Source organism: Sinohyriopsis cumingii, chromosome 15 (genome assembly GCF_028554795.1).
Source record: "Sinohyriopsis cumingii isolate HCF-2022 chromosome 15, ASM2855479v2, whole genome shotgun sequence".
Classification (NCBI taxonomy): Eukaryota; Metazoa; Mollusca; class Bivalvia; order Unionida; family Unionidae; genus Sinohyriopsis; species Sinohyriopsis cumingii.
In genome coordinates, this window is record NC_142975.1 from 108,393,609 (window position 1) to 108,410,843 (window position 17,235).

The following is a 17,235-nucleotide window of genomic DNA, read 5'->3' on the forward strand; positions in this document are numbered from 1 at the left end:
GAAATGGGCACAGTTCATTAATGAGGCAGTACACCCATGCCCTGTCAGCCAGTCATAGAAATGGGCAAAGTTCATTAATGAGGCAATACACCCATGACCAGTCAGCCAGTCATAGAAAATGGGCAAAGTTCATTAATGAGGCAATACACCCATGACCAGTCAGCCAGTTATTGTGATGGGTAGAGTTCATTAGTATCAACAAATATCATGTATCTGATATTGGAAATATCACTTTAAAGTCAGCAAATATCAAGAATAACAATCTTTTTCATGACAATAAGATATCTATATTGTGTGCTTAACTTTTGTCCATGATTTTTGATTGCACTTTAAGATAATGGTCATATGTAAATAACTACTTCTTGTCCATCATTGTAATTTGTAAATAAGATGTTGTCATAGCTTCTTGAGTTCAGATTATTCAAGAAACAGACTTGTTTATGATTTGGTTGGAATTTGCCACTGGAATGACTTATATCTAGGTCATGTGAAAATATGAATAAATAGAGACTTGATAAACAAATAATTCATTTCTATGTTAGATCAGTCACTGGAACCCATTTTTTATCAAATTGTACAGTTGTGTTCAGATATAATTCTGGAGGAATTATTTAAATTGTTCATTGGAATTACTAAGTGCTAATTGACTTTGGTTTGACACATTATTTTGGAATTATTGAGAACTCATTCAAAGACATTCTGGATTGTATCACTGTGGTAAATCAGGACATTCAAGACTATTGGAATTTGCTTGGAATATTCTAAACTTTTGAACTTGTGGTGATAGAACAGTTAGGATTGTTTAGAATTTAATTCCCAATAAATAATTTTTTGAGTTTACTTAAATTGTAGTTTTCACTTGTTTCTGTTACTTAATTAAAGACACATAGTCACAACAGTATCATGACCCCTTTATTAAGATGCATATAATGCAACAGAAGAAAAAGGAAATTTCTGAATATTTTCCCCCTGCCTATACACCATAGCAATCACAAAATTTATATAATTACTAAACTCTGACCCTGTATCAGACCAGACTAGTTACTGGATATGACTATGTATGTAGTTGTCATTGGCTATCCTCCTGAATGGATGGTCATATTGAATTTGGTTTTTACCAAAAGATTTCTAATGATGTCTACTTTGCCCTAAACGAAAATGGTGCCAAGCTGACATACAGTATGTCCACCACAACAGCTAATCTGGAAATCTTTTTACTGCTCATGAATATCTGAGATGGTTTCAACACTAAGTTATTAAAAGGAAGAAATGGGGTTATTTTAAATTCTAAATAATTGTTTCTGCCAGTTGAGCATCAGTCCCTTCAAGGGACTCTTGTTATTTTTAATTGGCCACTATTGTGTTGATTGCCATGATAACCATATCAAGTGTACACTATTTCCAGTTAGAACAACAGCTAGACATCATAATAAGCCTTCAAATAAAATCACACTGTCAATATGACTAGCCACATAGGAGAAGTTACAATAATAAGATTTTCAACATGACCAGTGTGGTGGACATATTGAATGTCTGATTGGCAACAGTTTTATTTATGAACAACTAGATAGCATAATAAATCTTTCAGTGAAAACTCCATGCCATTATGATCATTCCTTCAAAAGAATTAGGGATAACAAGATTTTCAAGATGGTCACTGTCATAGCAACATTGGATGTGTAAGTTAAGTGGCACCAATGTCATTTAGGACCAACTAAACATTGTAAGAAGTCTTTTAGCAAACCCCATTTTTAAATGAGCATCCATTCAGGAGGAATACTGATAGAAAAATTTAAAGATGGCAGCAGTGGGAGCCATATTTGATGCGCAAGAGCCTACAGTTTCAATTAGGACCAACTAGACATCATCAGACTCTTCTTGGTTAAGATCCCATGTCAATATGACATTCTATTCAGAAAGAGTAGCAATAATATGATTTCCAGGATGGTCACTAGGGTGGCCATATTGGACATCAGATCAGCACCATTTCACTAAGAAGCATCCAGACATGATAGGAAGTCTTATGGTGGAAACCCCCATGTTAATATGACTTCCCATTTAGGAGTAGAAATAACAAGATTTGCAATATACCTTCTATAGCTGCCATAATAGACACCAGACTGGCACTATGTTCATTTAGGACCAACTACAGATCATAAGAAGTCTTCTGTTGAATACCACATTTCAATTTGACTTTCTGTTCAGGAATAGTAGTAACAACAAAGTTTTTAAGAGGGCTGCCATGATGTCAATATTGGATATTATATCAGCACCATTTTTGTTTAGGACCATCTGTCACTGTAAACCCCATCTTAATATGACCATCCATTTAGAAGAAGCAGCAATATTAAGATTTCAAGATGGCTGTTGTGATGCCATATTAGACACCAGATTTATACCATTTTCATTGAAGACTAATCAGACACTGTATGAAGTCATCTGATGAAAACCCCATGCCAATATGATTCCCCATTCACAAGACTTTTAAGATGGATGTTGTGGTTGTGATATTGGATGCCTGTGTGACACCATTTTTGCTTAGAATGAACTAAATTACTGGCTGAATGTGTGTGTGTGTGTGTGTGTGTGTGTACAGTTTCATGGCAATCCCCCAAGTAGTTTAGAAGGAGTAGTGATAACTGTGCTAATGAATGAATAGACAACAAATCATCATATAAGCTCTTCTGGCCCAGGCCAAAACAAAAACAAAATGCAAAAAAAGGATCACACAAAAGATAAACCCTTCTGAATGAGTGTAAACAAGATAAGAATATATAAATTATATTTTAGGATCAATATTACTTGGAGTAAACTAGTTTACTTGGATCTCAATTCAGGACATTGGTATTCCCTTTGGGAAAACCATGTGTACCTGATGTTTGCCATGTTGTTTATCAAAAGTTTATTAACAGGCCTGATCTTGTTGACAATTTAGAATGTTCTAGATATGAAAATTTTACCCTCATCCTGGTTCTGTTATTGTGTCTATGTTTTTATATAATGGTTGTTTATATTAGAATTGCTTATTCCCATCTTAATATCTGAAGCTGAATCAATATTTAAGTTGTGTTCAGTTAATATTTGAGAGGATTGATTTACTAAAATTATTCACTGATTTTATAAAGTGCTCAACAATACTTTCAGACTTAATCACTATTTTGTGATTATTGTAAATTCATTCATGGATATTCTGGATGATACCAACATGATACATCAGGACTGCTAAGCACATCCACACTATTCTAGGATGATTGTACATCAGCACATTCAAGATTGGAATTCATTCAGAACACCACTAGAATTCATTTGGAATACTCTACACATTAGGACTTGTGATATAACTTTTAGGACTATTTGGGACTTAATTCAAAATACTGTAGGTTCTTTTTAAGCTTTCATTTTGTATTATAGGAAAATATTTGTTGAATTTTACTAAGCTTGATGGTCTCATTATTTTCAGTTATTTGGTTTAAGACTATAGAGTCATAAACAGTGTCCTTGATTTTGAAGATATATGTCTGACCTTGACTGTGGTGTATAACATGCTATCTAGTTTAGAAACAAAATCATTCACAAATATTTCCCATGACCTTGACCTTTAAGACTGGACTCATCATCTGACACAAGACACACCATCTATTAATGATATTTAAGTATCACTGATAGAAAAATAAGTCTACTAAGATCCATCCACTTATATCCAATGTTCCCAAAGTTATTTCCAAAGTTATCTAGTGGAAAGGAAAGTGTGATGGAAAACTACAAATACTGACATTTGACCTTCACCTTGAAGACATGCCACCAAATGTTGTAAATGCCACACCTTCCAGTAATGATTACAGATAAACTATCTTTGATCCATTTATCTTAAACAGCTTTAAATTTAGATTAAAAAATGAAACAATAACAGATGTACAGATGAAAAGATGAAAAAACAAATAAAATATCTCCCATTTGTTGTCAAAAGGCAGGGAACAATTATGTACATAATTAAAGACATGCTGGAAATGCAAATACTATATCACCCACTTGTTGCTAAAAAGCAGCAAACTATTTGGTACTGAACAAAAAATATGGCAAGATGGAATTTGTAAGATTACTCACACTTACAGAAAGAAGATATTATTAAATTAAAAAACTAGAGTAATTTTGTTTCTGATATTTCTTGAAGTTTAGAATATTCATTTTCAAATACACAACAGAAGTAAAATTATTATGTAACAAAATGAAATATTTATAACTTTCAAAAGTGAAAATAAAACCAATATGTACATAATGATACTATATTATTAGAATTGGTGATGCAAATTGATGTGCATCACATTAGTAGGAATAACAATAATAATAATAATAATAATAATAATAATAATAATAATAATGATAATAATAATAATAATGATGATAATAATAATAATGATGATGATGATAATAATGATATTAATAATAATAATAATGATAATAATAATATTAATAATAATAATAATAACAATAATAATAATAATGATGATGATAATAATAATAATAATAATAATAATAATAATAATGATGATAATAATAATAATAATAATACACAGCTAAAAACAAAAGGATTGAATCAAATGCATATTTTTATTTATGATCACAGTTTGATTTATAATAATGAAATTATCTAACTGCAAACTGACTGATTATATTGATATTCCTATAATTAGTAATAATTAGTGATTAACTAGAAAATAATTCCTAAGATGAATATTTTTAAAACTTGTTTACCTCTAAACAATCTTTATTGGTCCTTTGATTAATTTTCATTTAATTTTACCGCCATTCAAAAAACACCTGTCCATAAAGGACACATGTGCATAAGGACAACTGTTCATAAATGTCTGATGTCTATAAATGACATGAACATAAAGGACACATGTGTATAACCTGTTCATGAAAGGAATTCCTCCAACAATACCTGCCAACAAAGGACGTCTATCTAGAAGGGTAACCTGCTCATAAAGGACATTTTTATGTGGTCCAGATTCCATTGGATGTCCTTTATTGACTTATTTCACCATAATCTGATGGGAAATTCAATAAGCTTTACTGCTGGAAACAAGGTTATTTTGGACCATAATGTAAGATAGCATGCTATAAAAGTTCTTCCCCAAAAGGACTACTGAGATAATTAGCTTGATTGTGGTGAACAGGACATATGAGTGGGACAAGTTACATTTTGAATGCTTGTCTGAATAGTAACATTTCATACACAGATTATAATCACTGCACTTGAGACATTTCCATCTTATACCCTGGATATGGTTTTCAGGTACAGCACAGATGCTACAGTAAACAGGTGCATGGTTTATACCTATAATAATAATAATAATAATAGCAATCATCGTATTATCATCATCTTGATTTCTGTGATGCATATCATAATTCTGAAATACATGTAATTAGCTTGACTTTACTTACACTGTCGATCTTGGAGTGGTGAACAGGACATATGAGTGAGACAATTTACATTTTGCATACTTGTCTGAATAGTAACATTTTGTGCAGAGATCATAATGATGGCACTTGAGACATTTCCATCTCATACCCTGGATATGGTTTTCAGGTACAGCACAGATGCTACAGTAAACAGGTGCATGGTTTATACCTATAATAATAATAATAATAGCAATCATCGTATTATCATCATCTTGATTTCTGTGATGCGTATCATAATTCTGAAATACATGTAATTAGCTTGACTTTACTTACACTGTCGATCTTGGAGTGGTGAACAGGACATATGAGTGAGACAATTTACATTTTGCATACTTGTCTGAATAGTAACATTTTGTGCAGAGATCATAATGATGGCACTTGAGACATTTCCATCTCATACCCTGGATATGGTTTTCAGGTACAGCACAGATGCTACAGTAAACAGGTGCATGGTTTATACCTATAATAATAATAATAATAATAGCAATCATCGTATTATTATCATCTTGATTTCTGTGATGCATATCATAATTCTGAAATACATGTAATAATCTTGACTTTACTTACACTGTCGATCTTGGAGTGGTGAACAGGACATATGAGTGAGTCAAGTTACATTTTGCATGCTTGTCTGAATAGTAACATTTCATGCAGAGATCATAATCATGGCACTTGAGACATTTCCATCTCATACCCCGGATATGGTTTGCAGGTACAGCACAGATGCTACAGTAAATATGGTCATGGATTACACCTATGGTAATAATAATAATAATAATAATAATAATCATGATCAGCACTACCACTACATAGATAATCATCATTACCACCACCACCACCATTATCATCATCATGCACATTATCAATAATAATAATAATAATAATGATAATAATAATACAACTATTATTCAACCTCACATTTCTACCACTTTGACCTATGTTGGTAATAAAATCAACAATTATTTTGTTTAAAATTTAATAGTAACAACTATATTTCAGCAACAAATACTACATTTGCAAGAGTTCTGATATCTGCGCCCAGTGAAATTTTAAAGCAAGCAAATAAACGAATCATCAACCAGTATGTTGCATTTTTAATTCAACTCTATTGGCCATGAGTGATAGAAAAGGACATTTTCTGAAAGAAAATATGATATTAATGGCAGGAAGATAAATATTTATATATTTCAAAATGAAGGACTTCTTCCCAACCAGAAAATGAAATGCACAGAGCCTTATAAATAGCAAAAAAGGGTTAGTGTTATGTATATTTAATTTAATATATTTGATTTAATATAATTGTTTGTTTGTTAGTTTTAAATTTTTTTAAAATTCCATTACATGTTATAGTAATGTAATTTTGTTTACTGGAATTTGACATTTTCCAGAAATTAGTTTGACCTGACTGTTTTTTTGCAAACACCTAATAATAGAACTTTGTATCTAAAAGATGACCTAGTTCCTAACCATGATTGAGAATCAAGTAAACAATTTCTTCTTTTTATTCATTCTTAATGTGTGATTGATAAGAGTAAAATCGAGGCTGACTGGGACTATGTGACTTTAGAGGTAAATAGCTTCTATGATGTTCTCGAAATTCTGGTTTTACCACAGGGTTGACCCTCATCCAGGAATCTGTTTTACATCTTAATCTAGTGTATATCCTTTATCTATAGAGAATTTATTTAGTTGGACTTCTAAACACTTAGACATCAAGGTGTTTGTCCTGTTGTGACCAGTTGGAGTTACATTTTAATTTTTCTTCAAATTATTTGGATTCAAAGATTTTAATCAGAATTGAATCACTGGAATATTATTTTTCATGGTACAACAAAGAACTATAGACACATCAGAGCTACACTGGCTATAGCATATGCCATCACCTTCCATTTTGGATTTTTTGTCAGGACTAGAACTCATATTCATTAGAACAATTTATTACTAGGACTTCTAATTGTTAATTTTTGGATTATTTTTGGATTTGATTCTTAAAACTAAGTTCTCTTTTCTGTTTTTACCTTGTTTTTTCTAGGGAAAGATATTTGTTAAATTTTACAAAGCTTGTTGTCTTCATTCTTTTCTTTTTGTATTTATTAAGAGCTTAAACGTAAGTGTCTATGTGACATGAGAGTCCCTGCCAAAATAATGTAATGTAATTAAATGCTAAGATTACAAGTCAAATGACCGCTCTGGTGGCCTAGTGGTTAGAGCATCTGCCTCGGATGCAAGAGGTCATGGGTTCGATCCTGGCCAAGTCATACCAAAGACTTACAAAAATGGTCCTAACAGCTGCCTCGCTTGGTACTCAGCATTAAGAGGTTAGTGTTAGGACTGGTCAGCCTGGTGTCAGCCTAATGTGACTGGATGGGACATCATGCTACATGTCTGCAGCATGATGCTCCAGTGCTAGACATCACTATAAAATGTCACACTGCAGACACTGCAGCAATAAGACTGAAAAATTGTTAAAAGCTATGTTAAAAATCCAAATCATACACACATACAAGTCAAACAGGGGCTATAAACTTAAAAAATTTTTTTAAAAAGTAGTGGAATCTAAACTTGAGCTTTGCTTTCTAAATGTTAAACCTCATACCAAATTTGGTTTTAATCTAAAAAGTTGTTCAAAAGTTATTGAGCAGAAATGAAATTTATCATTGGATTTCTTTCTTGACTCTCACAATCTCTTATTCCAAGTGTATGAAAAGCAACAACTGAACCAAGTTATAGGTCTGAACATTCCATAATAATATTGCATTTAAATTCAAATTCATAACAAGAAAAGGTTTATGGAAATTTACTAACAGTTTACTGATTGATAAAAAATATATTAATGAAACGAAAAATTGCACAAAGAGAATATTATTACATTATGCTTCAACTGATTATGGGGAAAATACTGCCAATGAATTGAACTGAAACAAAAGATTTACTATATCAGACTCATTATTTCTAGATACACTGCTGATGGGAATTTGTGGAAAAACCATTTTGTATACTTCATATAAAAAGAAGTGTAAATTAAAACAGGAAAATGAACTTCTGCAGCAGATAGATTCCTTAGAGAATGGTTCAATGGAATCTTATAAATCTGGAAATATTGTAGTCTAAAAAAAGAGCTTGAAAGCACAAGAAAAGAGAAGCTTCAAGGATGTATTATTAGATCCATAGTAAAATGGGTAGACTAACCAGGATGACACATGCAACACGATACTAATGCCATCAAGAAAATAGAAACTATGCTAATAAAATAATTACAAAATTAATTAAAGATGAAAATAAAGTAATACTAGTCAATTTCAAAATCTAGGGGAAGATAAAGACTATTATAATAATCTATATAATGAGGAAAAATAGGAAGAAAATATATACTTAGAGGTCGTTCAAAAAAACTATAATATTCTTAGGCTTAACAAAGCACAATTTTTAAGATTAGAAGGCAAAGTTACCCAAAACAGAAGTACTGGATTGTTTAGGGAATTTGTGGTTAAAACAGTTAATGAAGCATATGAAAATGGATCATTCTCAACTGTTTTGAGACAAGGTATTATGATTTGCATACCCAAGGAGAATAAACCAACACAGTACCTGAGGAACTGACATCCAATTTCTCTACTTAATGTTGTATACAAAATTAGTGTCAGGATGCATTGCCAAAAGAATTAAGGCAGTACTGAATTAAATAATATCTGATGATCAAATTGGTTTTGTAAAAGGAATACATATTAGGGAAAATACAAGGATTGTATATGATATTACAGAAAGTTACAAATTCCAAGTATGCTATTATTAATCAATTTTGAAAAAGCATTTGATTATATTGCATGGAAATTTATTTATAATGTTCTAACTTTTTTAAAATTTTGGACCAAGTATAAGGCACTGGGCTAAAACATTTTATCGTAATATCTCATTGGCAGTTTGACAGAATTTCGTTCTTTCAGAGTTTTCAAAATTTCCAGGTGTTGTAGACAGGGTGATCCAATATCCCCATAACTCTTCTTATTATGTGCAGTAATATTGTCTATACTATTAAAGAATAATAAATAAAAAAAAGGTCTCAAGTTAAAGGAAACAGAATATTTACTGTCACAGTTTGCTGATGATAATACTTTAACTATTGAGGCTCTATTGAATCCTTAGAATCCTCTAGTGAAGTGCTGAACTTCTTTGGAATCCTCTACTGAAGTGTTAAACTTCTTTGGAATCCTCTACTGAAGTGTTAAACTTCTTTGGAATCCTCTACTGAAGTGTTTTAAACTTCTTTAGAATCCTCTACTGAAGTGTTAAACTTCTTTGGAATCCTCTACTGAAGTGTTAAACTTTTTTGGAATCCTCTATTGAAGTGTTAAACTTCTTTGGAATCCTCTACTGAAGTGTTAAACTTCTTTGGAATCCTCTACTGAAGTGTTAAACTTCTTTGGAATCATCTACTGATGTGTTTTAAACTTCTTTGGAATCCTCTACTGAAGTGTTAAACTTCTTTGGAATCCTCTACTGAAGTGTTTTAAACTTCTTTGGAATCCTTAATTGAACTGTTAAACTTCTTTGGAATCCTCTACTGAAGTGTTAAACTTCTTTGGAATCCTCTACTGAAGTGTTAAACTTCTTTGGAATCCTCTACTGAAGTGTTAAACTTCTTTGGAATCATCTACTGATGTGTTTTAAACTTCTTTGGAATCCTCTACTGAAGTGTTAAACTTCTTTGGAATCCTCTACTGAAGTGTTTTAAACTTCTTTGGAATCCTTAATTGAAGTGTTAAACTTCTTTGGAATCCTCTATTGAAGTGTTAACTTCTTTGGAATCCTCTACTGAAGTGTTCAGCTTCTTTGGAATCCTCTATTGAAGTGTTAAACTTCTTTGGAATCCTCTACTGAAGTGTTAAACTTCTTTGGAATCCTCTATTGAAGTGTTAAACTACATCACTGGGCCTCAAGGTTTTGGTGGATTTGGAAGAAATGGTAAAGAAAGTTTTGAAAATATAAATAGAATTGATTAAAAAATTTTAAAACATTGTTTAAAACATTGGGAAAAGCAATCAGTAACACCAGTTAGAAAAATAACAGTTCTGAAAACTTTAATTATTCCAAAGCTTAATAATTGGTTCATCTTGTTACTAAATTCTCTGCAAAATTTAATCTGGGTGTTAGATCAATTTATTTTCACCTTTATTTGGCAGTCAAAAGGGAGCAAAGTGAAAAGAGATCACGCATGAAACTTTTTCTAAAGGTGGCAGGGCAATTTCAGTCATTGATAAGTTAATATTAGCTTTGAAAATAACATGTATTCATACAGTTCTTCTATCTAATAGAAAATTTGTCAATTTGTTTGAGCATGAAATTTTAGAGGTAAAATACCTGCTCTAATTAAGAGTTGACAATAAAATGACATAATCCAAAAGACAAAAAAATGCTTTTTGGTATGATGTTTTACTGGCTTGGAAACTATTAATAGAGAAATATACCCTGGGCAGGATAAGATCTTATGAAAACAAAATGTATGGATAAACTCACTAATGGGAGTGAACAAGGTACCCATTTTTCTAAAAAGAAATGGTTTGAACATAATGTAATTTACATTTATGATATGCTTACAGATCAGAGAACTATTTTTATTTTGATAGTTTTAAGGCTAACTATGGTCTGAAATGAATTTCCTTACTGTTTAAGGTATTATCCAGTATGAAAATTTCTTACGTAAACAGTTACGATTATATGTAATGACACCGGTCAGACCATTTATCCCTTTAAATCTGGAAACTAAATTTCATAATAATAAATGGTGTAAAGACATTTACAAACAACTTTTGAAATGGATGTTAAACCACCTAGTGAAAGGAAATGGAACAAAACTTTCAATCCGAATATGGATGTGTGGCCTAACATGTATGCTAAAGTTTTTATAATAACAAAAAATTCAAAATTACAATAGTTTCAATTTTGTGTTATTTACAGAATTTTACCAATGAATTCATTTTTCGATAAAATAAAACTGCCTGATACTGATAAATGTACTTTTTGTAAAAATTTCCCTGAGAATATACTGCATTTAGATGGGCATATATGGGTAACACTAAATACTCCAAACAATATTGATTCATGATGGATGACAACATGATGTGATGGACAGATATGGGTAACACTAAATACTCCAAACAATATTGATTCATGATGGATGACAACATGATGTGATGGACAGATATGGGTAACACTAAATACTCCAAACAATATTGATTCATAATGGATGACAACATGATGTGCTGGAAAGATATGGGTAACACTAAATACTCCAAACAATATTGATTCATGATGGATGACAACATGATGTGATGGACAGATATGGGTAACACTAAATACTCCAAACAATATTGATTCATGATGGATGACAACATGATGTGATGGACAGATATGGGTAACACTAAATACTCCAAACAATATTGATTCATGATGGATGACAACATGATGTGATGGACAGACATGGGTAACACTAAATACTCCAAACAATATTGATTCATGATGGATGACAACATGATGTGATGGACAGATATGGGTAACACTAAATACTCCAAACAATATTGATTCATGATAGATGACAACATGATGTGCTGGAAAGATATGGGTAACACTAAATACTCCAAACAATATTGATTCATGATGGATGACAACATGATGTGATGGACAGATATGGGTAACACTAAATACTCCAAAACAATATTGATTCATGATGGATGACAATATAATATGATGGACAGATATGGGTAACACTAAATACTCCAAACAATATTGATTCATGATGGATGACAATATGATGTGATGGACAGATATGGGTAACACTAAATACTCCAAACAATATTGATTCATGATGGATGACAACATGATGTGATGGACAGATATGGGTAACACTAAATACTCCAAACAATATTGATTCATGATGGATGACAACATGATGTGATGGATAGATATGGGTAACACTAAATACTCCAAACAATATTGATTCATGATGGATGACAACATGATGTGATGGACAGATATGGGTAACACTAAATACTCCAAACAATATTGATTCATGATGGATGACAACATAATATGATGGACATATATGGGTAACACTAAATACTCCAAACAATATTGATTCATGATGGATGACAACAAGATGTGATGGACAGATATGGGTAACACTAAATACTCCAAACAATATTGATTCATGATGGATGACAACATGATGTGATGGACAGATATGGGTAACACTAAATACTCCAAACAATATTGATATGGTGAGGAAATGAAAAAGATGATAGGCATATTATTTCTCTCTTAACTATCAAAACACCAGACATGAAAAGGTTAATAATTCAGATAATGTATATCACATGCAGTACATCCTGGTAAATGATTATTACACATGCTTGTTCTAAAACCTAGTTTTCACTGTCATTCTGAAATGTCAAAATATAACTTAAATATATACTGTTAGCCAAAAGAATTTACACTTAATATTAATTACCTTTTCTCCTTAAAAAAATTATTTTGTTAAATAAGAGTTAAAATTAGATGAAAACAATAATTTAACGGTGTGGATTTATGGTGTATGAAAAATGCAGACAATATATTACATCATCTTACCTATTGGTGCATTGTCATAAATCCTGAGGTCGAAGGCCCCATTAGTACCTGCTCTGCACTCAGTCTCAGTTCCGATATCCCATCTTACTAGCACTTTGTTATTCTGAAGTATCCTTACCACTGTACCCAAGTAGCCAACACCCCCATCAAGGTCCCCATATCGCCAGTGGGGACCTCTCACTACACGAACACCAGTCTTCATTGTGATTACTTGTATGGTTCAATCATCCCAAGATTGCATGGGATTCCTATAAAAACGGATTGTTTGTTACAGCAGATTCTCCATGATCCAAGTTTAAATTATCCAAATTAATATTTGCATGTGGTACCATAACCCCTGATCATATTTCATTTTCCTGGTTTTTTTTCAAAAGAACAAGCATCGTCTTCAATGCATGTATCACTTAAGTATACAGAACAATTTGTTTAATTGTATAATCACTTTAACTGCATCAAACTTAACATAATAAAATATTTTAGATCTACCTTTATTCTCAGTGCTTAATTTACCTTTGATGCCCCAAACAAAGTTAATGTAGTAGTAGATACAGCCTACAGTCTTAAATTACCCCTTAACACAAAAACCAAGCTTGCAATAATGGAAATGGACTACAGTCTTAAATACCCTTAACACCTAAACCAGGCTTGTAATAGTTAACATGGTCTACAGTCTTAAATTACCCCTTAACACAAAAACCAAGCTTGTAATAGTGGAAATGGACTACAGTCTTAAATACCCTTAACACCTAAACCAGGCTTGTACATGGCTTACAGTCTTAAATTACTCGTAACATGAAAACCAGGCTTGTACATGGCCTAGTCTTAAATTAACCTTAACACCAAAACCAAGCTTGTAATAGTGGACATGGTCTGCACTCTTAAATTAACCTTAACACCAAAACCAAGCTTGTAATAGTGGACATGGTCTGCAGTCTTAAATTGCCCTTAACACCAAAACTAGGCTTGTACATGGCCTTCAGTCTTAAATTACCCTTAACACCAAAAACTAGGCTTCTAATAGCTGACAGGACCTACAGTCTTAAATTATCCTTAATACCAAAACCAGGCTTGTAACAATGGACACGGCCTACAGTCTCCTGACATAACAAGAAGCATAAATAATAGCTTACAATACAGAAGCCTTGTTAACAACACAAAACCCCTCATCAAGTAAAACAGATATTCTTATTTCTAAATCTTAGTCTCATACTTTTGACTTGTTACTTCAGTGTTACTCTGATATATCTTATGATATAAATTATAAATACTGTTTACAGTTGTTCAAGATTTTATCAAAGAAATCAGTTACTAATATGGAGCATCTGTTTAAACAATTCCTTATAATACATACATAAACATTATTCATTGTGTCATTATTCACTTGTGGTCCTCTCTCTCTCTCTCAGGTATTATATTACCATATATACTTGCTTGTAAATCAAGTCCAACTGCAAACTTTCTAGACCCAGATCTGCCTCTACATAATATGCAGCTTATAAGAAGTAATAAGTAGAACACACAACACAGACCCTGTTCTATTGGTGCATTATGCAACTGCAGATAAGTGCCTGTTTTTTTTGCAGCTGGACTCGACTTATAAGCAAGTGTATAAGGTAAGTAGCAAAGGGCCATAACTAAGCTGGAGAAGCAACAGATTTTGCTTTATCATTATGACAAAAGTACATTTAAACAATTTCAAAATGAACTTCTAATTAAAGAAATTCCTTCAGCACTGATAAAGTAAATAATATTCAGTGAGAACTCTGGGATAAAAATAAAATTAATGTATTCACATGTACGTCATCTTAGACTGTCCTTTTCATACTGAGTTCATTTTTTATATTTGTTTGATTGGATTAACACTGGGAAGTATTGCTGTCAGTAATAAAGTTTCGATGATTTGAAAGGAGATATCTTCAGGATTTAATATTATAAATGATCGTATTCAAATCTATATATTTTTCAAATCAGTGGAAACAGTGCTTGATTGTTGCTACATCAATATGTTGTCTAAATATTAGCGAATGACAGTCCCATAAATCAGACCCCAAATTTGTGTTGATACTATTGGATGATTTATTGGTCTGATGTCTAGTGTTCATTAAATGTGCAATTTGCTGCCTAGAAATCTTTCCAAAACACATGTGCGGTTTAGAGACTTGTCAATATTTGGTAAAAGGCATATAAAGCACAAAATTCAAAATGGCTATAGGACATATGGTTGTGTTGTTTCACATGGATTTACAAGTTGCCAAACAAAGGATATTATTCAGAAATATTCTGGACATATCAGCACCAAGACCCAATGATAACTCAAGAGATGCGAGACATACCTGTAAGTGTCTAAAAGGTACACTGATATGTTGCATACATATCTATATGCAAACAATTCCTAGATTTTATGAATAGGTACTAACAGACCCACAAGTAGCCCATCAGTTTCAACATAGAATTTGGGGTCTGATTTACAGGACTAATATGCATAATGCTCATAGCAACTTTTACGATCATTTGCTCTCACATAATCTTTTATAAAACATGTATTAATATGACGTAAATGTAGACAGTATTGAAGGACATTTCTGGGAAAGTAGCCGCAGTGACTAAAAAGATGCAGGCATTTCTTCCCTTTATAAGCAGGTCAAAGATTTATTGCATAAAGGTAAATACATATTCCTTGTCAGCCAGTTCTTCAAAAATAATGGACTCTCTCTCTCTTATATATATATATATATATATATATATATATATATATATATATATATATATATATATATATATATGTGTGTGTGTGTGTGTGTGTGTGTGTGTGTCTGTGTGTGTGTGTGTGCGTGTGTGATTTATAAAATCTACTCAAACATTAATGTCAAAATAAGTTTTGGTATCTAAATTATGTGTGCATGAAAGTAAAGTAGAAGGTCAAAAATCAGGTCTGATGACTTTTAAAATTAATTTTATATGATCTGTGGCGATGTCTGAAGCTGTAAACGGTATGTGCTTTCGTTTTCCATAATGTTAACATATCAAGATGAATTTGCAAGAAAATATAGCAAACAGTTTCTAACTTTGACATCATTATAAAAATATACATACCAATAGTATAGGCAGGGAATAAAATCTTGACCAGTTACTTAGAAATGAACATTTACTCAATCGCGGTGAAGTTCTCCGGCAGGGATGTTGTTCTCCGACATGGTGCACTGACTCAGTGACTGTGACCTGACACTTAGGTGTTTACAAAAATAGACCACTATCAGGTCTGGCACAAATCTTACAAAATTAATGCTTCAGATTTGTATGGAAATAAAAGCTTTATTTGCCAAGTGTTATGGCAAATTTCTAAACACTGATTAATATAGTTTTGTATTAATCAAATCTTTAAAAGGGAAATTTAATAGACATACTCAATCGGAGTAACATGGCTCTGTTCTGGTTTCATAAAAAAATGGGCCGAGGATATGTCAATTGACAATTAGCCGAAGGCATTCCGATTGTGACCGTGTTGGGAGCAATCGTTTCCTTGAATATGCTTTAGATGCACAACAAAATGTAATTAATTTGTAAAAGTTATATCTAAAGATTTCAAAACATCACGCGTCCGATGACGGTTAACACATAAAAAGACGAGGCGATTGGCACATCAGTACATTCAATATTGGAATTAATTTGGAACACCACTGGAATTCATTTAGAACTTTATATACATTTGGATTCGTGAATTAACTATTCGGACTATTTGAGATTTAATTCACAATACTTTAAGTTCTTTTTAAATTTTCACTTTGTCCTCCGGAGAAATGCATTATTTGTTGAATTTTACAAAACTTGTTGGTTTTCGCTCTTTTCCGTTACTTAGTTTAAAACCATAGAGTCGTAATAATATTAAAGTCACACTTAAATATAGAACTAACAAAATTTTCCATGAACATCAGATAACCCTTCAACGATTTGCTGACAAGGCGACAAATTATTTATCTATTTGGAGTCTTAAGGTTGTAATTTAATGATCAGCAGATATTTAATAATTTATAACATGCTTACTTATTTATATCATGCTTGCTTACTTATATCGTGCTTACTTATTTATATCATGCTTGCTTATTTATATCATGCTTACATATTTATATCATGCTTACTTATTTATATAAT

At 31.9% G+C, this 17,235-nt stretch overlaps 1 protein-coding gene across 2 annotated transcripts in view; it reads right to left on the reverse strand.

Annotated features, from left to right (window-relative positions):
- LOC149782445 (E3 ubiquitin-protein ligase MIB2-like) overlaps positions 1-16,493 on the reverse strand; it is a 174,729-nt gene extending 158,236 nt beyond the window's left edge. Inside the window, exons 1-3 of one of the 2 annotated variants that reach the window (XM_089933859.1) lie at positions 16,180-16,493; positions 13,087-13,334; positions 6,031-6,217 (exon numbers count right to left, since the gene is read on the reverse strand). In XM_089933859.1, coding sequence (XP_089789985.1) covers positions 6,031-6,217; positions 13,087-13,288 — 389 coding nt within the window. In that variant the 5' untranslated portion in view covers positions 13,289-13,334; positions 16,180-16,493. Of the gene's footprint in view, positions 1-5,445; positions 5,628-6,030; positions 6,218-13,086; positions 13,335-16,179 lie in introns of those variants that run through there. The other variant, XM_089933860.1, reaches the window with a different exon arrangement.
- Positions 16,494-17,235: the final 742 nt, after the last annotated feature.